Source organism: Nerophis lumbriciformis, linkage group LG07, assembly GCF_033978685.3.
Source record: "Nerophis lumbriciformis linkage group LG07, RoL_Nlum_v2.1, whole genome shotgun sequence".
NCBI lineage: Eukaryota > Metazoa > Chordata > Actinopteri > Syngnathiformes > Syngnathidae > Nerophis > Nerophis lumbriciformis.
The window spans coordinates 52,748,853-52,772,500 of record NC_084554.2 but is presented as its reverse complement, the minus strand read 5'-3'; the positions used below and the strand labels follow the sequence as shown (position 1 = coordinate 52,772,500).

The 23,648-nt window shown below is 41.4% G+C and overlaps 1 protein-coding gene across 2 annotated transcripts in view; it reads left to right on the top strand.

The window, feature by feature from the left end:
- The window catches only part of nrp1a (neuropilin 1a), a 249,455-nt gene extending 227,241 nt beyond the window's left edge, over positions 1-22,214 (top strand). For both annotated transcript variants that reach the window (XM_061964875.1, XM_061964874.1), the window contains exons 14-18: positions 10,865-11,008; positions 12,914-13,191; positions 17,855-17,951; positions 18,028-18,081; positions 21,854-22,214. In XM_061964875.1, the coding sequence (XP_061820859.1) occupies positions 10,865-11,008; positions 12,914-13,191; positions 17,855-17,951; positions 18,028-18,081; positions 21,854-22,140 (860 nt within the window). In that variant the 3' untranslated portion in view covers positions 22,141-22,214. The remainder of the gene's footprint in view (positions 1-10,864; positions 11,009-12,913; positions 13,192-17,854; positions 17,952-18,027; positions 18,082-21,853) is intronic.
- The last annotated feature ends 1,434 nt before the right edge of the window (positions 22,215-23,648 follow it).

Genomic DNA, 23,648 nt, shown 5'->3' with positions numbered 1-23,648 from the left:
TTAGGTGGAACATTATTTTGGTTGGAACATTTGTTAGGTGGAACATTTTTTTGATGGATCATTTGTTAGGTGGAACATTTGTTTGGTGGAACATTTGTTTGGTTGAACATTTGTTAGGTGGAACATTTGTTATGTGGGACATTTTGTTAGGTGGGACATTTGTTTGGTGGAACATTTTGTTTGGTGGAACATGTTGTTAGGTGGAACATTTGTTTGGTGGAACATTTTGTTTGGTGGAACATTTGTTTGGTGAAACATTTTGTTAGGTGGAACATTTTGTTAGGTGGAACATTTGTTAGGTGGAACATTTGTTTGGTGGAACATTTGTTAGGTGGAACATTTTGTTTGGTGGAACATTTTGTTAGTTGGGACATTTGTTTGGTGGAACATTTTGTTTGGTGGAACATTTGTTTGGTGGAACATTTTGTTTGGTGGGACATTTGTTTGGTGGAACATTTGTTAGGTGGAACATTTTGCTAGGTGGAATGTTTTGTTAGGTGGAACATTTTGTTGGGTGGAACATTTGTTTGGTGGAACATTTGTTAGGTGGAACATTTTGTTAGGTGGAACATTTGTTTGGTGGAACATTTGTTAGGTGGAACATTTTGTTAGGTGGAACATTTTGTTAGGTGGAACATTTGTTAGTTGGAACATTTGTTTGGTGGAAAATTTTGTTAGGTGGAACATTTTGTTAGGTGGAACATTTGTTAGGTGGAACATTTTGTTAGGTGCAACATTTGTTAGGTGGAACATTTGTCTGGTGGAACATTTTTTAGGTGGAACATTTGTTTGGTGGAACATTTGTTTGGTGGAACATTTGTTTGGTGGAACATTTGTTAGGTGGAACATTTTGTTAGGTGGAACATTTTGTTAGGTGGAACATTTGTTAGGTGGAACATTTGTTTGGTAGAACATTTGTTTAGTGGAACATTTGTTTGGTTGGAACATTTTGTTTGGTGGAACATTTTGTTTGGTGGAACATTTGTTAAGAGGAACATTTGTTAGGTGGGACATTTGTTTGATGGAGCATTTGTTTGGTGGAACATTTGTTAGGTAGAACATTTGTTAGGTGGGACATTTTGTTAGGTGGAACATTTGTTTGGTGGAACATTTGTTAGGTGGAACATTTGTTTGGTGGAACATTTGTTAGGTGGAACATTTTGTTAGGTGGAACATTTTGTTAGGTGGAACATTTTATTAGGTGGAACATTTTGTTAGGTGGAACATTTGTTAGGTGGAACATTTGTTTGGTAGAACATTTGTTTAGTGGAACATTTGTTTGGTTGGAACATTTTGTTTGGTGGAACATTTTGTTTGGTGGAACATTTGTTAAGAGGAACATTTGTTAGGTGGGACATTTGTTTGATGGAGCATTTGTTTGGTGGAACATTTGTTAGGTAGAACATTTGTTAGGTGGGACATTTTGTTAGGTGGAACATTTGTTTGGTGGAACATTTGTTAGGTGGAACATTTGTTTGGTGGAACATTTGTTAGGTGGAACATTTTGTTAGGTGGAACATTTTGTTAGGTGGAACATTTTATTAGGTGGAACATTTTGTTAGGTGGGACATTTGTTAGGTGGAACATTTTGTTAGGTGGAACATTTTGTTTGGTGGAACATTTGTTAGGTGGAACATTTTGTTAGGTGGAACATTTGTTTGATGGAGCATTTGTTTGGTGGAACATTTGTTAGGTGGAACATTTGTTTGGTGAAACATTTTGTTTGGTGGAACATTTTGTTAGATGGAACATTTTGTTAGGTGGAACATTTGTTAGGTGTAACATTTTGTTAGGTGGAACATTTGTTTGGTGGAACATTTTGTTTGGTGGAACATTTGTTTGATGGAACATTTTGTTAGGTGGAACATTTTGTTAGGTTTAACATTTTGTTAAGTGGAACATATGTTAGGTGGAACATTTGTTTGGTAGAACATTTGTTTAGTGGAACATTTGTTTGGTTGGAACATTTTGTTTGGTGGAACATTTTGTTTGGTGGAACATTTGTTAGGAGGAACATTTTGTTAGGTGGGACATTTGTTTGATGGAGCATTTGTTTGGTGGAACATTTGTTAGGTAGAACATTTGTTAGGTGGGACATTTTGTTAGGTGGAACATTTGTTTGGTGGAACATTTGTTAGGTGGAACATTTGTTTGGTGGAACATTTGTTAGGTGGAACATTTTGTTAGGTGGAACATTTTGTTAGGTGGAACATTTTATTAGGTGGAACATTTTGTTAGGTTGGACATTTGTTAGGTGGAACATTTTGTTAGGTGGAACATTTTGTTTGGTGGAACATTTGTTAGGTGGAACATTTTGTTAGGTGGAACATTTGTTTGATGGAGCATTTGTTTGGTGGAACATTTGTTAGGTGGAACATTTGTTTGGTGAAACATTTTGTTTGGTGGAACATTTTGTTAGATGGAACATTTTGTTAGGTGGATCATTTGTTAGGTGGAACATTTTGTTAGGTGCAACATTTGTTAGGTGGAACATTTGTCTGGTGGAACATTTTTTAGGTGGAACATTTGTTTGGTGGAATATTTGTTAGGTGGAACATTTGTTTGGTGGAACATTTGTTAGGTGGAACATTTTGTTAGGTGGAACATTTTGTTAGGTGGAACATTTGTTAGGTGGAACATTTGTTTGGTAGAACATTTGTTTAGTGGAACATTTGTTTGGTTGGAACATTTTGTTTGGTGGAACATTTTGTTTGGTGGAACATTTGTTAGGAGGAACATTTGTTAGGTGGGACATTTGTTTGATGGAGCATTTGTTTGGTGGAACATTTGTTAGGTAGAACATTTGTTAGGTGGGACATTTTGTTAGGTGGAACATTTGTTTGGTGGAACATTTGTTAGGTGGAACATTTGTTTGGTGGAACATTTGTTAGGTGGAACATTTTGTTAGGTGGAACATTTTGTTAGGTGGAACATTTTATTAGGTGGAACATTTTGTTAGGTGGGACATTTGTTAGGTGGAACATTTTGTTAGGTGGAACATTTTGTTTGGTGGAACATTTGTTAGGTGGAACATTTTGTTAGGTGGAACATTTGTTTGATGGAGCATTTGTTTGGTGGAACATTTGTTAGGTGGAACATTTGTTTGGTGAAACATTTTGTTTGGTGGAACATTTTGTTAGATGGAACATTTTGTTAGGTGGAACATTTGTTAGGTGTAACATTTTGTTAGGTGGAACATTTGTTTGGTGGAACATTTTGTTTGGTGGAACATTTGTTTGATGGAACATTTTGTTAGGTGGAACATTTTGTTAGGTTTAACATTTTGTTAAGTGGAACATATGTTAGGTGGAACATTTGTTTGGTAGAACATTTGTTTAGTGGAACATTTGTTTGGTTGGAACATTTTGTTTGGTGGAACATTTTGTTTGGTGGAACATTTGTTAGGAGGAACATTTTGTTAGGTGGGACATTTGTTTGATGGAGCATTTGTTTGGTGGAACATTTGTTAGGTAGAACATTTGTTAGGTGGGACATTTTGTTAGGTGGAACATTTGTTTGGTGGAACATTTGTTAGGTGGAACATTTGTTTGGTGGAACATTTGTTAGGTGGAACATTTTGTCAGGTGGAACATTTTGTTAGGTGGAACATTTTATTAGGTGGAACATTTTGTTAGGTGGGACATTTGTTAGGTGGAACATTTTGTTAGGTGGAACATTTTGTTTGGTGGAACATTTGTTAGGTGGAACATTTTGTTAGGTGGAACATTTGTTTGATGGAGCATTTGTTTGGTGGAACATTTGTTAGGTGGAACATTTGTTTGGTGAAACATTTTGTTTGGTGGAACATTTTGTTAGATGGAACATTTTGTTAGGTGGAACATTTGTTAGGTGTAACATTTTGTTAGGTGGAACATTTGTTTGGTGGAACATTTTGTTTGGTGGAACATTTGTTTGATGGAACATTTTGTTAGGTGGAACATTTTGTTAGGTTTAACATTTTGTTAAGTGGAACATATGTTAGGTGGAACATTTGTTTGGTAGAACATTTGTTTAGTGGAACATTTGTTTGGTTGGAACATTTTGTTTGGTGGAACATTTTGTTTGGTGGAACATTTGTTAGGTGGAACATTTTGTTAGGTGGAACATTTGTTTGATGGAGCATTTGTTTGGTGGAACATTTGTTAGGTGGAACATTTGTTAGGTGGGACATTTTGTTTGGTGGAACATTTGTTAGGTGGGACATTTTGTTAGGTGGAACATTTGTTAGGGGGAACATTTGATAGGTGGAACATTTTGTTAGGTGGAACATTTTGTTAGGTGGAACATTTTGTTAGGTAGAACATTTTGCTAGGTGGAACATTTGTTAGGTGTAACATTTTGTTAGGTGTAACATTTGTTAGGTGGAACATTTGTTAGGTGGAACATTTTGTTAGGTGGAACATTTGTTTGGTGGAACATTTGTTTAGTGGAACATTTGTTTGGTTGGAACATTTTGTTTGGTGGAACATTTTGTTTGGTGGAACATTTGTTAGGAGGAACATTTTGTTAGGTGGGACATTTGTTTGATGGAGCATTTGTTTGGTGGAACATTTGTTAGGTAGAACATTTGTTAGGTGGGACATTTTGTTAGGTGGAACATTTGTTTGGTGGAACATTTGTTAGGTGGAACATTTGTTTGGTGGAACATTTGTTAGGTGGAACATTTTGTTAGGTGGAACATTTTGTTAGGTGGAACATTTTATTAGGTGGAACATTTTGTTAGGTGGGACATTTGTTAGGTGGAACATTTTGTTAGGTGGAACATTTTGTTTGGTGGAACATTTGTTAGGTGGAACATTTTGTTAGGTGGAACATTTGTTTGATGGAGCATTTGTTTGGTGGAACATTTGTTAGGTGGAACATTTGTTTGGTGAAACATTTTGTTTGGTGGAACATTTTGTTAGATGGAACATTTTGTTAGGTGGAACATTTGTTAGGTGTAACATTTTGTTAGGTGGAACATTTGTTTGGTGGAACATTTTGTTTGGTGGAACATTTGTTTGATGGAACATTTTGTTAGGTGGAACATTTTGTTAGGTTTAACATTTTGTTAAGTGGAACATATGTTAGGTGGAACATTTGTTTGGTAGAACATTTGTTTAGTGGAACATTTGTTTGGTTGGAACATTTTGTTTGGTGGAACATTTTGTTTGGTGGAACATTTGTTAGGTGGAACATTTTGTTAGGTGGAACATTTGTTTGATGGAGCATTTGTTTGGTGGAACATTTGTTAGGTGGAACATTTGTTAGGTGGGACATTTTGTTTGGTGGAACATTTGTTAGGTGGGACATTTTGTTAGGTGGAACATTTGTTAGGGGGAACATTTGATAGGTGGAACATTTTGTTAGGTGGAACATTTTGTTAGGTGGAACATTTTGTTAGGTAGAACATTTTGCTAGGTGGAACATTTGTTAGGTGTAACATTTTGTTAGGTGTAACATTTGTTAGGTGGAACATTTGTTAGGTGGAACATTTTGTTAGGTGGAACATTTGTTTGGTGGAACATTTGTTAGGTGGAACATTGTGTTAGGTGGAACATTTTGTTAGGTGGAACATTTGTTTGGTGGAACATTTTATTTGGTGGAACATTTGTTTGGTGGAACATTTGTTAGGTGGAACAATTTGCTAGGTGAAACATTTTATTAGGTGGAACATTTTGTTGGGTGGAACATTTGTTTGGTGGAACATTTGTTAGGTGGAACATTTTGTTAGGTGGAACATTTGTTTGGTGGAACATTTGTTAGGTGGAACATTTTGTTAAGTGGAACATTTTGTTGGGTGAAACATTTGTTTGGTGGAACATTTGTTAGGTGGAACATTTTGTTAGGTGGAACATTTGTTTGGTGGAACATTTGTTAGGTGGAACATTTTGTTAAGTGGAACATTTTGTTGGGTGCAACATTTGTTAGGTGGAACATTTTGTTAGGTGGAACATTTTTTAGGTGGAACATTGGTTTGGTAGAACATTTGTTTCGTGGAACATTTGTTTTGTTGGAACATTTGTTTGGTGGAACAGTTTGTCTGGTGGAACATTTTTAGGTGGAACATTTCTTTGTGGAACATTTGTTAGGTGGAACATTTGTTTGGTGGAACATTTATTTGGTGGAACATTTGTTTGTCGGAACATTTGTTAGGTGGAACATTTTGTTAGGTGGAACATTTGTTTGGTGGAACATTTGTTAGGTGGAACATTTTGTTCGGTGGAACATTTTGTTAGGTAGAACATTTTGCTAGGTGGAACATTTGTTAGGTGTAACATTTTGTTGGGTGGAACATTTGTTAGGTGGAACATTTGTTAGGTGGAACATTGTGTTAGGTGGAACATTTTGGTAGGTGGAACATTTGTTTGGTGGAACATTTTGTTTGGTGGAACATGTTGTTAGGTGGAACATTTGTTTGGTGGAACATTTTGTTTGGTGGAACATGTTGTTAGGTGGAACATTTGTTTGGTGGAACATTTTGTTTGGTGGAACATTTGTTTGGTGGAACATTTGTTAGGTGGAACATTTTGCTAGGTGGAAAATTTTGTTAGGTGGAACATTTTGTTGGGTGGAACATTTGTTTGGTGAACTTTTGTTAGGTGGAACATTTTGTTAGGTGGAACATTTGTTAGGTGGAACATTTGTTTGGTGGAACATTTTGTTAGGTGGAACATTTGTTAGGTGGAACATTTGTTTGGTGGAAAATTTTGTTAGGTGGAACATTTTGTTAGCTGGAACATTTGTTCGGTGGAACAACTGTTAGGTGGAACATTTTGCTAGGTGGAACATTTGTTAGGTGGAACATTTTGTTAGGTGTAACATTTGTTAGGTGGAACATTTGTTTGGTGGAACATTTTGTTTGGTGGAACATTTGTTTGGTGGAACATTTTGTTAGATGGAACATTTTGTTAGGTGGAACATTTGTTTGGTGGAACATTTTGTTTGGTGGAACATCTGTTTGGTGGAACATTTTTTAGGTGGAACAATTTTTAGGTGGATCATTTTGTTAGGTGGAAAATTTTGTTAAGTGGAACATTTGTTAGGTGGAACATTTGTTTGGTTGGAAAATTTGTTAGGTGGAACATTTGTTGGGTGGAACATTTGTTAGGTGGCACATTTTGTTAGGTGGAACATTTGTTAGGTGGGACATTTTGTTAGGTGGAACATTTGTTAGGTGGAACATTATTTTGGTTGGAACATTTGTTAGGTGGAACATTTGTTTGGTGGAACATTTGTTTGGTGGAACATTTGTTTGGTGGAACATTTTTTAGGTGGAACATTTGTTTGGTGGAACATTTGTTAGGTGGAACATTTGTTAGGTGGAACATTTTGTTAGGTGGAACATTTGTTAGGTGTAACATTTGTTAGGTGGAACATTTTGTTGGATTGAACATTTGTTTGGTGAACATTTGTTAGGTGGAACATTTTGTTAGGTGGAACATTTGTTTGGTGGAACATTTGTTAGGTGGAACATTTGTTAGGTGGAACATTTTGTTAGGTGGAACATCTTGTTAGGTGGAACATTTATTAGGTGGAACATTTTGTTAGGTGGAACATTTGTTCGGTGGAACATTTGTTTGGTGGAACATTTGTTAGGTGGAACATTTTGTTAGGTGGAACATTTTGTTAGGTGGGACATTTTGTTGGGTGGAACATTTGTTTGGTGAACATTTGTTAGGTGGAACATTTTGTTAGGTGGAACATTTGTTTTGTTAGGTGGAACATTTGTTAGGTGGAACATTTGTTAGGTGGAACATTTTGTTAGGTGGAACATTTTGTTAGGTGGACATTTGTTTGGTGGAACATTTGTTAGGTGGAACATTTGTTTGGTGGAACATTTGTTAGGTGGAACATTTTGTTAGGTGGAACATTTTGTTAGGTAGAACATTTTGCTAGGTGGAACATTTGTTAGGTGTAACATTTTGTTAGGTGGAACATTTGTTAGGTGGAACATTTGTTAGGTGGAACATTTTGTTAGGTGGAACATTTGTTTGGTGGAACATTTTGTTTGGTGGAACATTTGTTTGGTGGAACATTTTGTTTGGTGGAACATTTGTTTGGTGAAACATTTTGTTAGGTGGAACATTTTGTTAGGTTTAACATTTTGTTAAGTGGAACATTTGTTAGGTGGAACATTTGTTAGGTGGGACATTTTGTTAGGTGGAACATTTTGTTAAGTGGGACATTTTGTTAGGTGGAACATTATTTTGGTTGGAACATTTGTTAGGTGGAACAATTTTTTTGATGGATCATTTGTTAGGTGGAACATTTGTTTGGTTGAACATTTGTTAGGTGGAACATTTGTTATGTGGGACATTTTGTTAGGTGGGACATTTGTTTGGTGGAACATTTTGTTTGGTGGAACATGTTGTTAGGTGGAACATTTTGTTTGGTGGAACATGTTGTTAGGTGGAACATTTGTTTGGTGGAACATTTGTTTGGTGGAACATTTGTTAGGTGGGACATTTTGTTAGGTGGAACATTTGTTAAGTGGGACATTTTGTTAGGTGGAACATTTGTTAGGTGGGACATTTTGTTAGGTGGGACACTTTGTTAGGTGGAACATTTGTTTGGTGGAACATTTGTTTGGTTGAACATTTGTTAGGTGGAACATTTGTTAGGTGGGACATTTAGTTAGGTGGAACATTTGTTAGGTGGAACATTATTTAGGTTGGAACATTTGTTAGGTGAAACATTTGTTTGATGGATCATTTGTCTGGTGGAACATTTGTTAGGTGGAACATTTGTTTGATGGATCTTTTGTCTGGTGGAACATTTGTTTGATGGAACACATTTGTTAGGTGGAACATTTGTTTGGTGGAACATTTGTTAGGTGGAACATTTTGTTAAGTGGAACATTTGTTTGGTGGAACATTTGTTAGGTGGAACATTTGTTTGGTGGAACATTTGTTAGGTGGAACATTTTGTTAAGTGGAACATTTTGTTAGGTGGAACATTTGTTTAGTGGAACATTTGTTTTGTTGGAACATTTGTTTGGTGGAACATTTTGTTTGGTGGGACATTTTGTTAGGTGGAACATTTGTTAGGTGGAACATTATTTTGGTTGGAACATGTGTTAGGTGGAACATTTGTTTGATGGATCATTTGTTAGGTGGAACATTTGTTAGGTGGAACATTTGTTTGGTTGAACATTTGTTAGGTGGAACATTTGTTATGTGGGACATTTTGTTAGGTGGAACATTTGTTAGGTGGAACATTATTTTGGTTGGAACATTTGTTAGGTGGAACATTTTGTTAAGTGGAACATTTTGTTAGGTGGAACATTTGTTAGATGGAACATTTTGTTAGGTGGAACATTTTTTTAGGTGGAACATTTGTTTGGTAGAACATTTGTTTAGTGGAACATTTGTTTTGTTGGAACATTTGTTTGGTGGAACATTTTGTTTGGTGGGACATTTTGTTAGGTGGAACATTTGTTAGGTGGAACATTATTTTAGGTGGAACATTTGTTAGGTGGAACATTTGTTTGGTAGAACATTTGTTTAGTGGAACATTTGTTTGGTTGGAACATTTTGTTTGGTGGAACATTTTGTTTCGTGGAACATTTGTTAGGTGGAACATTTTGTTAGGTGGAACATTTGTTTGGTTGGAAAATTTGTTAGGTGGAACATTTGTTTGGTGGAACATTTGTTAGGTGGAACATTTGTTAGGTGGAACATTATTTTGGTTGGAACATGTGTTAGGTGGAACATTTGTTTGATGGATCATTTGTTAGGTGGAACATTTGTTAGGTGGAACATTTGTTTGGTTGAACATTTGTTAGGTGGAACATTTGTTATGTGGGACATTTTGTTAGGTGGAACATTTGTTAGGTGGAACATTATTTTGGTTGGAACATTTGTTAGGTGGAACATTTTGTTAAGTGGAACATTTTGTTAGGTGGAACATTTGTTAGATGGAACATTTTGTTAGGTGGAACATTTTTTTAGGTGGAACATTTGTTTGGTAGAACATTTGTTTAGTGGAACATTTGTTTTGTTGGAACATTTGTTTGGTGGAACATTTTGTTTGGTGGGACATTTTGTTAGGTGGAACATTTGTTAGGTGGAACATTATTTTAGGTGGAACATTTGTTAGGTGGAACATTTGTTTGGTAGAACATTTGTTTAGTGGAACATTTGTTTGGTTGGAACATTTTGTTTGGTGGAACATTTTGTTTCGTGGAACATTTGTTAGGTGGAACATTTTGTTAGGTGGAACATTTGTTTGGTTGGAAAATTTGTTAGGTGGAACATTTGTTTGGTGGAACATTTGTTAGGTGGCACATTTTGTTAGGTGGAACATTTGTTTGGTTGGACATTTGTTTGGTGAAACATTTGTTTAATGGATCATTTGTCTGGTGGAACATTTGTCTGTTGGAACATTTGTTAGGTGGAACATTTGTCAGGTGGAACATTTGTGGCCAAACAGCTCCATTTTTGTTTCATCTGAGCACAGAACTTTCCTCCAGAAGGTCTTATCTTTGTCCATGTGATGTCAGATGAAACAAAAACGGAGCTGTTTGGCCACAATACCCAGCAATATGTTCGGAGGAGAAAAGATGAGTTCTTTAATCCCAGGAACACCAGCCCTACCGTCAAGCATGGTGGTGGTAGTATTATGCTCTGGGCCTGTTTTGCTGCCAAAGGAACTGCTGCTTTACAGAGAGTAAATGGGACAATGAAAAATTATTATTACCTCCAAAATCATCAGCCCGGAGGTTGGGTCTTGGGCGCAGTTGGGTGTTCCAACAGGTCAATGACCCCAAACACACCTCAAAAGTGGTAAAGGAATGGCTAAATCAGGCTACAATGAAGGTTTTGTAAACGGGTGTTAAAAAAAGTCAACTGTTGATTGATCGCAAACTTTGTTGTTGTTGCAGATTTGAGGTGGTTTGCGTGTGATTTCGGCTGGGCCAACGATCCGTCCTTCTGCAGGTGGACTTCAGAGGATACCAACTCTCGCTGGCAGATCCAGTCCAGTGGCACACCCACCCTCAACACCGGACCCAACATGGACCATACAGGTATCATTACAGTAGATGTCAGGAATAGGTCTTGTACTTGGTATCATTACAGTGGATGTCAGGTGTAGGTCTTGTACTTGGTATCATTACAGTGGATGTCAGGAATAGGTCTTGTACTTGGTATCATACAGTGGATGTCAGGTGTAGGTCTTGTACTTGGTATCATTACAGTGGATGTCAGGTGTAGGTCTTGTACTTGGTATCATTACAGTGGATGTCAGGTGTAGGTCTTGTACTTGGTATCATTGCAGTGGATGTCAGGTGTAGTTCTTGTACTTGGTATCATTACAGTGGATGTCAGGTGTAGGCCTTGTACTTGGTATCATTACAGTGGATGTCAGGTGTAGGTCTTGTACTTGGTATCATTACAGTGGATGTCAGGTGTAGGTCTTGTACTTAGTATCATTACAGTGGATGTCAGGTGTAGGCCTTGTACTTGGTATCATTGCAGTGGATGTCAGGTGTAGGTCTTGTACTTGGTATCATTACTGTGGATGTCAGGTGTAGGTCTTGTACTTGGTATCATTACAGTGGATGTCAGGTGTAGGTCTTGTACTTGGTATCATTACAGTGGAAGTCAGGTGTAGGTCTTGTACTTGGTATCATTACAGTGGATGTCAGGTGTCGGTCTTGTACTTGGTATCATTACAGTGGAAGTCAGGTGTCGGTCTTGTACTTGGTATCATTACAGTGGATGTCAGGTGTAGGTCTTGTACTTAGTATCATTACAGTGGATGTCAGGTGTAGGTCTTGTACTTGGTATAATTACAGTGGATGACAGGTGTAGGTCTTGTACTTGGTATCATTACAGTGGATGTCAGGTGTAGGTCTTGTACTTGGTATCATTACAGTGGATGTCAGGTGTAGGTCTTGTACTTGGTATCATTACAGTGGATGTCAGGTGTAGGTCTTGTACTTGGTATCATTACAGTGGATGTCAGGTGTAGGTCGTGTACTTGGTATCATTACAGTGGATGTCAGGTGTCGGTCTTGTTCTTGGTATCATTACAGTGGATGTCAGGTGTAGGTCTTGTACTTGGTATCATTACAGTGGATGTCAGGTGTAGGTCTTGTACTTGGTATCATGACAGTGGATGTCAGGTGAATGTATTGTACTTGGTATCATTACAGTGGATATCAAGGGTAGGTCTTGTACTTGGTATCATTACAGTGGATGTCAAGGGTAGGTCTTGTACTTGGTATCATGACAGTGGATGTCAGGTGAATGTATTGTACTTGGTATCATTACAGTGGATATCAGGTGTAGGTCTTGTACTTGGTATCATTGCAGTGGATGTCAGGTGTGGGTCTTGTACTTGGTATCATTACAGTGGATGTCAGGTGAATGTATTGTACTTGGTATCATTACAGTGGATATCAGGTGTAGGTCTTGTACTTGGTATCATTACAGTGGATGTCAGGTGTAGGTCTTGTACTTGGTATCATTACAGTGGATATCAGGTGTAGGTCTTGTACTTGGTATCATTACAGTGGATGTCAGGTGTCGGTCTTGTACCTGGTATCATTACATTGGAAGTCAGGTGTAGGTCTTGTACTTGGTATCATTACAGTGGATGTCAGGTGTAGGTCTTGTACTTGGTATCATTACAGTGGATGTCAGGTGTAGGTCGTGTACTTGGTATCATTACAGTGGATGTCAGGTGTAGGTCTTGTACTTGGTATCATTACAGTGGATGTCAGGTGTAGGTCTTGTACTTGGTATCATTACATTGGATGTCAGGTGTAGGTCTTGTACTTGGTATCATTACAGTGGATGTCAGGTGTAGGTCTTGTAATTGGTATCATTACAGTGGATGTCAGGTGTAGGTCTTGTACTTGGTATCATTACAGTGGATGTCAGGTGTAGGTCTTCTCAACATCTGGACTTTGGTTCCTTCCCACCAGGCGGCTCAGGAAACTTCATCTTCACCTCAGCGACGGGTCTCCAGGAGACGAAGGTGGCCCGGCTGGTCAGCCCGCCGGTCTCCCCCCCGCAGGCGGACCTGTGCGTGTCCTTCTGGTATCACATGTTCGGCTCGCACATCGGCATGCTGCACGTCAAGCAGCGGCGGCAGACGGCCGACGGGCCCGCCGACGTCCTGCTCTGGACCGTCAACGGTCACCAGGGCAACCGCTGGAGGGAGGGCCGGGTCCTGGTGCCGCGCACCAACAAGCCCTACCAGGTGAAGGATCCCCGTTTGGAGGTTTTAGTACGAAGCCACACTGTTGTATTTTGATTGGCATCGTTTTGCTGAAATAAGCAGGGGCGTCCATAATAACGTTGCTTGGATGTCAACATATGTTGCTCCAAAACCTGTATGTACCTTCCAGCATTAATGCTACCTTCACAGATGTGTAAGTTACCCACTAACACACCCCCATACCATCACACATGCCGGCTTTTCAACTTTGCGCCTAGAACATTCCGGATTGCAGTCGGACACGACGTCCACAGTTCCCAAAAACTATTTGAAATGTGGACTCGTCAGGCCGCAGAACACTTTCCCACTTTCCCACTTGGCATCAGTCCGTCTTAGATGAGCTCGGGGCCCAGAGAAGCGTTTCCGGGTGTTGTTGATAAATTGGCGTTATCCACTGTAATAATAGCAAGTACAGGAGTGTGTCTAGTCGATACTACTATGATTGCACCAGGGCTCTACCAGGTGAAGGATCCCCGTTTGGAGGTTTGGTACGCTGTTGTCGCACGTGGCTAATTGGCATCGTTTTGCTGAAATAAGCAGGGGCGGCCATGGTAACATTGCTTGGATGTCAACATATGTTGCTCCAAAACCTGTATGTACCTTTCAACATTAATGGTGCCTTCACAGATGTGTAAGTTACCCACTAACACACCCTCATACCATCACAGATGCGGGCTTTTCCACTTTGCGCCTAGAACAGTCCGGATAGCAGTCGGACATGACGTCCCCAGTTCCCAAAAACTATTTGAAAATGTGGACTCATCAGGCCGCGGAACACTTTCCCACTTTTCCACTTGGCATCAGTCCGTCTTAGATGAGCTCAGGCCCAGAGAAGCGTTTCCGGGTGTTGTTGATAAATTGGCGTTATCCACTGTAATAATAGCAAGTACAGGAGTGTATCTAGTCGATACTACTATGATTGCACCAGGGCTCTACCAGGTGAAGGATCCCTGTTTGGAGGTTTGGTACGCTGTTGTCGCACGTGGCTAATTGGCATCGTTTTGCTGATATAAGCAGGGGCGTCCATGATAACATTGCTTGGATGTTAACATATGTTGCTCCAAAACCTGTATGTATCTTTCAACATTAATGGTGCCTTCACAGATGTGTAAGTTACCCACTAACACACCCTCATACCATCACAGATGCGGGCTTTTACACTTTGCGCCTAGATTAGTCCGGATAGCAGTCGGACACGACGTCCCCAGTTCCCAAAAACTATTTGAAATGTGGACTCGTCAGGCCGCAGAACACTTTCCCACTTTCCCACTTGGCATCAGTCCGTCTTATATGAGCTCAGGCCCAGAGAAGCGTTTCCGGGTGTTGTTGATAAATTGTCGTTATCCACTGTAATAATAGCAAGTACAGGAGTGTATCTAGTCGATACTACTATGATTGCACCAGGGCTCTACCAGGTGAAGGATCCCCGTTTGGAGGTTTGTTACGCTGTTGTCGCACGTGGCTAATTGGCATCGTTTTGCTGAAATAAGCAGGGGCGTCCATGATAACATTGCTTGGATGTCAACATATGTTGCTCCAAAACCTGTATGTATCTTTCAACATTAATGGTGCCTTCACAGATGTGTAAGTTACCCACTAACACACCCTCATACCATCACAGATGCGGGCTTTTCCATTTTGCGCCGAGAACAGTCCGGATTGGAGTCGGACACGACGTCCCCGGTTTCCAAAAACTATTTGAAAATGTGGACTCGTCAGGCCACAGAACACTTTCCCACTTTTCCACTTGGCATCAGTTCGTCTTAGATGAGTTCGAGGCCCAGAGAAGCGTTTCCGGGTGTTGTTGATAAATTGGCGTTATCCACTGTAATAATAGCAAGTACAGGAGTGTATCTAGTCGATACTACTATGATTGCACCAGGGCTCTACCAGGTGAAGGATCCCCGTTTGGAGGTTTGGTACGCTGTTGTCGCACGTGGCTAATTGGCATCGTTTTGCTGAAATAAGCAGGGGCGTCCATGACAACATTGCTTGGATGTCAACATATGTTGCTCCAAAACCTGTATGTATCTTTCAACATTAATGGTGCCTTCACAGATGTGTAAGTTACCCACTAACACACCCTCATACCATCACAGATGCGGGCTTTTCCATTTTGCGCCTAGAACAGTCCGGATAGCAGTCGGACACGACGTCCCCAGTTCCCAAAAACTATTTGAAATGTGGACTCGTCAGGCCGCAGAACACTTTCCCCGCTTTCCCACTTTGCATCAGTCCGTCTTAGGTGAGCTCAGGCCCGGAGAAGCGTTTCCGGGTGTTGTTGATAAATTGGCGTTATCCACTGTAATAATAGCAAGTACAGGAGTGTATCTAGTCGATACTACTATGATTGCACCAGGGCTCTACCAGGTGAAGGATCCCCGTTTGGAGGTTTGGTACGCTGTTGTCGCACGTGGCTAATTGGCATCGTTTTGCTGAAATAAGCAGGGGCGTCCATGATAACATTGCTTGGATGTTAACATATGTTGCTCCAAAACCTGTATGTACCTTTCATTATTAATAGTGCCTTCACAGATGTGTAAGTTACCCACTAACACACCCCCATACCATCACAGATGTGGGCTTTTCCATTTTGCGCCTAGACCAGTCCGGATAGCAGTCGGACACGACGTCCCCAGTTCCGAAAAACTATTTGAAATGTGGACTCGTCAGGCCGCAGAACACTTTCCCACTTTTCCACTTGGCATCAGTCCGTCTTAGATGAGCTCAGGCCCAGAGAAGCGTTTCCGGGTGTTGTTGATAAATTGGCGTTATCCACTGTAATAATAGCAAGTACAGGAGTGTATCTAGTCGATACTACTATGATTGCACCAGGGCTCTACCAGGTGAAGGATCCCCGTTTGGAGGTTTGGTACGCTGTTGTCGCACGTGGCTAATTGGCATCGTTTTGCTGAAATAAGCAGGGGCGGCCATGGTAACGTTGCTTGGATGGCAACATATGTTGCTCCAAAACCTGTATGTACCTTTCAACATTAATGGTGCCTTCACAGATGTGTAAGTTACCCACTAACACACCCTCATACCATCACAGATGCGGGCTTTTCCATTTTGCGCCGAGAACAGTCCGGATTGGAGTCGGACACGACGTCCCCGGTTTCCAAAAACTACTTGAAAATGTGGACTCGTCAGGCCACACTTTCCCACTTTTCCACTTTGCATCAGTCCGTCTTAGATGAGCTAAAGCCCAGAGAAGCGTTTCCGGGTGTTGTTGATAAATTGGCGTTATCCACTGTAATAATAGCAAGTACAGGAGTGTATCTAGTCGATACTACTATGATTGCACCAGGGCTCTACCAGGTGAAGGATCCCCGTTTGGAGGTTTGGTACGCTGTTGTCGCACGTGGCTAATTGGCATCGTTTTGCCGAAATAAGCAGGGGCGGCCATGGTAACATTGCTTGGATGGCAACATATGTTGCTCCAAAACCTGTCTGTACCTTCCAGCATTAATTCTACCTTCACACATGTGTAAGTTACCCACTAACACACCCCCATACCATCACTTATGCTGCCTTTTCAACTTTGCGCCTAGAACATTCCGGATAGCAGTCGGACACGACGTCCCCAGTTTCCAAAAACTATTTGAAATGTGGACTCGTCAGGCCGCAGAACACTTTCCCACTTTTCCACTTGGCATCAGTCCGTCTTAGATGAGCTCGGGCCCAGAGAAGCGTTTCCGGGTGTTGTTGATAAATTCGCGTTTACCCAGACATACTTTGTGAACCGGCCGCCTAAAAGATGCACTTCCTGTAATGATACCAAGTACAAGACCTACGCCTGACATCCACTGTAATGATACCAAGTACAAGACCTACACCTGACATCCACTGTAATGATACCAAGTACAAGACCTACACCTGACATCCACTGTAATGATACCAAGTACAAGACCTACACCTGACACCCACTGTAATGATACCAAGTACAGGAGCGTATCTAGTCAATACTACTATGATTACACCAGGGTGGCGTCCTGGTGCCACGCACTAAACAGCCCTACCAGGTGAAGGATCCCAGTTTGGAGGTTTTAGTACAAAAAAGCGCTTCCGGGTGTTGTTGATAAATTGGCGTTTACCCAGACATGCTTTGTGAACCGGCCGCCGAAAAGATGCACTTCCTGTAATGATACCAAGTACAAGACCTACGCCTGACATCCACTGTAATGATACCAAGTACAAGACTTACACCTGACACCCACTGTAATGATACCAAGTACAAGACTTACACCTGACATCCACTGTAATGATACCAAGTACAGGACTGTATCTAGTCGATACTACTATGATTACACCAGGGTTGCGTCCTGGTGCCGCGCACTAAAAAGCCCTAGCAGGTGAAGGATCCCCGTTTGGAGGTTTTAGTACGAAGCCACGCTGTTGTAACACGTGGCTAATTGGCATCGTTTTGCTGAAATAAGCAGGGGCGTCCATGGTAACGTTGCTTGGATGTCAACATATGTTGCTCCAAAACCTGTATGCCACACTTTCCCACTTTTCCACTTCTCATCAGTTCGTCTTAGATGAGTTCGAGGCCCAGAGAAGCGTTTCCGGGTGTTGTTGATAAATTGGCGTTTACCCAGACATGCTTTGTGAACCGGCCGCCTAAAAGATGCACGTCCCGTCCCAGGTGGTGATCGAAGGCTTGGTGGAGAGGAAGAGCTGGGGAGACATCGCCGTGGACGACGTCAAGGTCCTCAATGGCCTCAGTGCCACGGACTGTAAAGGTGAGATCAGGGTCACAACTCAGTCCTGCGTTCAGATCACTAAAATGATATCAATCCTTGTTTCCTGTGTGGGCAGATCCAGATGTTCCCACTGAGACGATGCTGCCCGAGGACAACTTTAATGAGATCAGTAAGTCTTTTATTCTTATTAAATAGAACTTGTAAGGTGGAACAAAAGAGGATGTTTAGAAATAGTACAGAAGAAACAAGACCTACACCTGACATCCACTGTAATGATACCAAGTACAAGACCTACACCTGGCATCCACTGTAATGACACCAAGTACAAAACCTACACCTGACATCCACTGTAATGATACCAAGTACAAGACCTATACCTGTAATCCACTGTAATGATACCAAGTACAAGACCTACACCTGACATCCACTGTAATGATACCAAGTACAAGACCTACACCTGACATCCACTGTAATGATACAAGTACAAGACCTACACCTGACATCCACTGTAATGATACCAAGTACAAGACCTACACCTGACATTCACTGTAATGATACCAAGTACAAGACCTACTGTAAAGATACCAAGTACAAGACCTACACCTGACATCCACTGTAATGATACCAAGTACAAGACCTACACCTGACATCCACTGTAATGATACCAAGTACAAGACCTACTGTAATGATACCAAGTACAAGACCTACACCTGTAATCCACTGTAATGATACCAAGTACAAGACCTACACCTGACATCCACTGTAATGATACCAAGTACAAGACCTACACCTGACATCCACTGTAATGATACCAAATACAAGACCTACACCTGACATCCACTGTAATGATACCAAGTACAAGACCTACTGTAATGATACCAAGTACAAGACCTACACCTGACATCCACTGTAATGATACCAAGTACAAGACCTACACCTGCCATCCACTGTAATGATACCAAGTACAAGACCTACACCTGACATCCACTGCAATGATACCAAGTACAAGACCTACACCTGATATCCACTGTAATGATACCAAAGACCTACACCTGACATTCACTGTAATGATACCAAGTACAAGACCTACACCTGACATCCACTGCAATGATACCAAGTACAAGACCTACACTTGACATCCACTGTAATGATACCAAGTACAAGACCTACACCTGACATCCACTGCAATGATACCAAGTACAAGACCTACACTTGACATCCACTGTAATGATACCAAGTACAAGACCTACTGTAATGATACCAAGTACAAGACCGACACCTGACATCCACTGTAATGATACCAAGTACAATACATACACCTGACATCCACTGTAATGATACCAAGTACAAGACCGACACATGACATCCACTGTAATGATACCAAGTACAAGACCTACACCTGACATCCACTGCAATGATACCAAGTACAAGACCTACACCTGACATCCACTGTAATGATACCAAGTACAAGACCTACACCTGACATCCACTGTAATGATACCAAGTACAAGACCTACACTTGACATCCACTGTAATGATACCAAGTACAAGACCTACACCTGACATCCACTGTAATGATACCAAGTACAAGACCTACACCTGACATCCACTGTAATGATACCAAGTACAAGACCTACACCTGTAATCCACTGTAATGATACCAAGTACAAGACCTACACCTGACATCCACTGTAATGATACCAAGTACAAGACCTACACCTGACATCCACTGTAATGATACCAAGTACAAGACCTACACCTGACATCCACTGTAATGATACCAAGTACAAGACCTACACCTGTAATCCACTGTAATGATACCAAGTACAAGACTTACTGTAATGATACCAAGTACAAGACCTACACCCGACATCCACTGTAATGATATCAAGTACAAGACCTACACCCGACATCCACTGTAATGATACCAAGTACAAGACCTACACCTGACATCCACTGTAATGATACCAAGTACAAGATCTACACCTGACATCCACTGTAATGATACCAAATACAAGACCTATACCTGACATCCACTGTAATGATACCAAGTACAAAACCTACACCTGACATCCACTGTAATGATACCAAGTACAAGACCTACACCTGACTTCCACTGTAATGATACCAAGTACAAGACCTACACCTGACATCCACTGTAACGATACCAAGTACAAGACCTACACCTGACATCCACTGTAATGATACCAAGTACAAGACCTACTGTAATGATACCAAGTAGAAGACCTACACTTGACATCCACTGTAATGATACCAAGTACAAGACCTACACCTGACATCCACTGTAATGATACCAAGTACAAGACCTACACCTGTAATCCACTGTAATGATACCAAGTACAAGACCTACTGTAATGATACCAAATACAAGACCTACATCTGACATCCACTGTAATGATACCAAGTAAAAAACCTACACCTGACATCCACTGTAATGACACCAAGTCCAAAACCTACACCTGACATCCACTGTAATGATACCAAGTACAAGACCTACACCTGACATCCACTGTAATGATACCAAGTACAAGATCTACACCTGACATCCACTGTAATGATACCAAGTACAAAACCTACACTTGACATCCACTGTAATGATACCAAGTACAAAACCTACACCTGACATCCACTGTAATGATACCAAGTACAAGACCTACTGTAATGATACCAAGTACAAAACCTACACCTGACATCCACTGTAATGATACCAAGTACAAGACCTACTGTAATGATACCAAGTACAAGACCTACACCTGACATCCACTGTAATGATACCAAGTACAAGACCTACACCTGACATCCACTGTATTGATACTAAGTACAAGACCTACTGTAATGATACCAAGTACAAGACCTACACCTGTAATCCACTATAATGATACCAAGTACAAGACCTACACCTGACATCCACTGTAATGATACCAAGTACAAGACCTACTGTAGTGATACCAAGTACAAGACCTACACCTGACATCCACTGTAATGATACCAAGTACAAGACCTACACCTGACATCCACTGTAATGATACCAAGTACAAAACCTACACCTGACATCCACTGTAATGATACCAAGTACAAAACCTACACTTGACATCCACTGTAATGATACCAAGTACAAGACCTACTGTAATGATACCAAGTACAAGACCTACACCCGACATCCACTGTAATGATATCAAGTACAAGATGTACACCTGACATCCACTGTAATGATACCAAGTACAAGACCTACACCTGACATCCACTGTAATGATACCAAGTACAAAACCTACACCTGACATCCACTGTAATGATACCAAGTACAAAACCTACACTTGACATCCACTGTAATGATACCAAGTACAAGACCTACACCTGACATCCACTGTAATGATACCAAGTACAAGACCTACACCTGACATCCACTGTAATGATACCAAGTATAAGACCTACACTTGACATCCACTGTAATGATACCAAGTACAAGACCTACACCTGACATCCACTGTAATGATACCAAGTACAAGAACTACACCTGATATCCACTGTAATGATACCAAAGACCTACACCTGACATTCACTGTAATGATACCAAGTACAACACCTACACCTGACATCCACTGTAATGATACCAAGTACAAGACCTACACCTGACATCCACTGTAATGATACCAAGTACAAGACCTACACCTGACATCCACTGTAATGATACCAAGTACAAGACCTACACCTGAGATCCACTGTAATGATACCAAGTACAAAACCTACACCTGACATCCACTGTAATGATACCAAGTACAAGACCTACACCTGACATCCACTGTAATGATACCAAGTACCAGACCTACACCTGACATCCACTGTAATGATACCAAGTACAAGACCTACTGTAATGATACCAAGTACCAGACCTACACCTGACATGGTCCACTCTCTTCCAGTGGAGGAGATCACCGAGTACCCAGACTTGGTGGAGACCAACCAGATCAGCGGGGCGGGCAACATGCTGAAGACCTTGGACCCCATCCTCATCACCATCATCGCCATGTCCGCCCTGGGCGTGTTCCTGGGCGCCATCTGCGGCGTGGTCCTCTACTGCGCCTGCTCGCACGGCGGCATGTCGGAGAGGAACTTGTCCGCCCTGGAGAACTACAACTTCGAGCTGGTGGACGGCGTCAAGCTGAAGAAGGACAAACTGACGGTGCAGAGCTCGTACTCGGAGGCGTGAGGTCACGTGGACCGGCGCCGGGTGGGGGCGTGGACTTCTTCTTCTTCTTCTCCTCCGGGAGGGCGGACTCTTGAGGAGCGCCTGCGGGGGGGGGGGGGGGCCTCCCGCTCAGGAGGTTTGGACTTTTTTCTCAGGAGCTGCAGTGACACTGTAGAACCACCACTAGGGGGCACTGTGTACAAAGGTCGATACAGGAAAACATGTACAGATAATTTAGATGAAATTTTTATTTTCTATTTTCATTTTTACAATCGGATGCTGGTGTTGAGACCAATTTATTAATAATGTATTTATCGTTTTCTGGAAAATAAAAGTGTGTTTTTCAAATTAAAATCAGAACTAAATGAAGCGGCAGACAGGGTGAGTCCTCAACATGATCCATGTCCTTCTTCATGCTTCTGACAGTGCCTTTAGTACTTTTCTACTGTACTTGCTCTAATTTATGAAGGTCACATGATCATATAAAACACCTGCAGAGTGGGATCCAACCTTTGTCTTTTCCTTGTTTGCCGCCAAGAACCACACCGTGTGAATATTTCTTCTACTTTAGACTTCAATGTGCTGGCAAAACTATTTGTAGAGTGGCCCGCCATGGAAAACCACCATAGAATAAACGCTGTGGGGGCATGGAGGAAGTTAACCAGGCTACCAGGAGGTTAGCCATGCCCCCATGAAGTTAGGTAGGCTACCAGGAGGTTAGCCATGCCCCCATGAAGTTAGGTAGGCTACCAGGAGGTTAGCCACGCCCACAGGAAGTTAGCAAGACTACTAGTAAGTTAGCCACGCTCCCAGGAAGTTAGCCACGCCCCCAGGAAGTTAGAAAGGCTACCAGGAGGTTAGCCATGCCCCCATGAAGTTATCCACGCCCCCAGGAAGTTAGCTAGGCTACTAGGAAGTTAGCAAGTTTACTAGGAAGGTCGCCACGCCCCCAGGAAGTTAGCAAGACTACTAGGAAGTTAGTAAGGCTACTCGGAAGTTAGCCACGCCCCCAGGAAGTTAGCAAGGCTACTAGGGAAGTTAGCCACGCCCCCAGGAAGTTAGCAAGGCTACTAGGAAGTTAGCCACGCTCCCATGAAGTTAGCCACGCCCCCAGGAAGTTAGCTAGGCTACCAGGAGGTTAGCCGCGCCCACAGGAAATTAGCAAGGCTACTAGGAAGTTAGCCACGCCCCCAGGAAGTTAGCAAGACTACTAGGAAGTTAGCCACGCCCGCGGGAAGTTAGCCAGGCTACTAGGAAGTTAGCCAAGCTCCCAGGAAGTTAGCAAGACAACTAGGAAAGTTAGCAAGGCTACTAGGAAGTTAGCCTTGCTCAGAGAAAGTTAGGAAGGCTAATATGAAGCTAGCAAGGCTACTAGGAAGTTAGCCACGCCCAGAGAAAGTTAGGAAGGCTACTAGGAAGTTAGCCCCGCCCACAGGAAGTTTGCAAGGCTATTAGGAAGTTAGCCACGCCCAGAGGAAGTTAGCAAGGCTACTAGGAAGTTAGCCACGCCCAGAGGAAGTTAGCCAGGC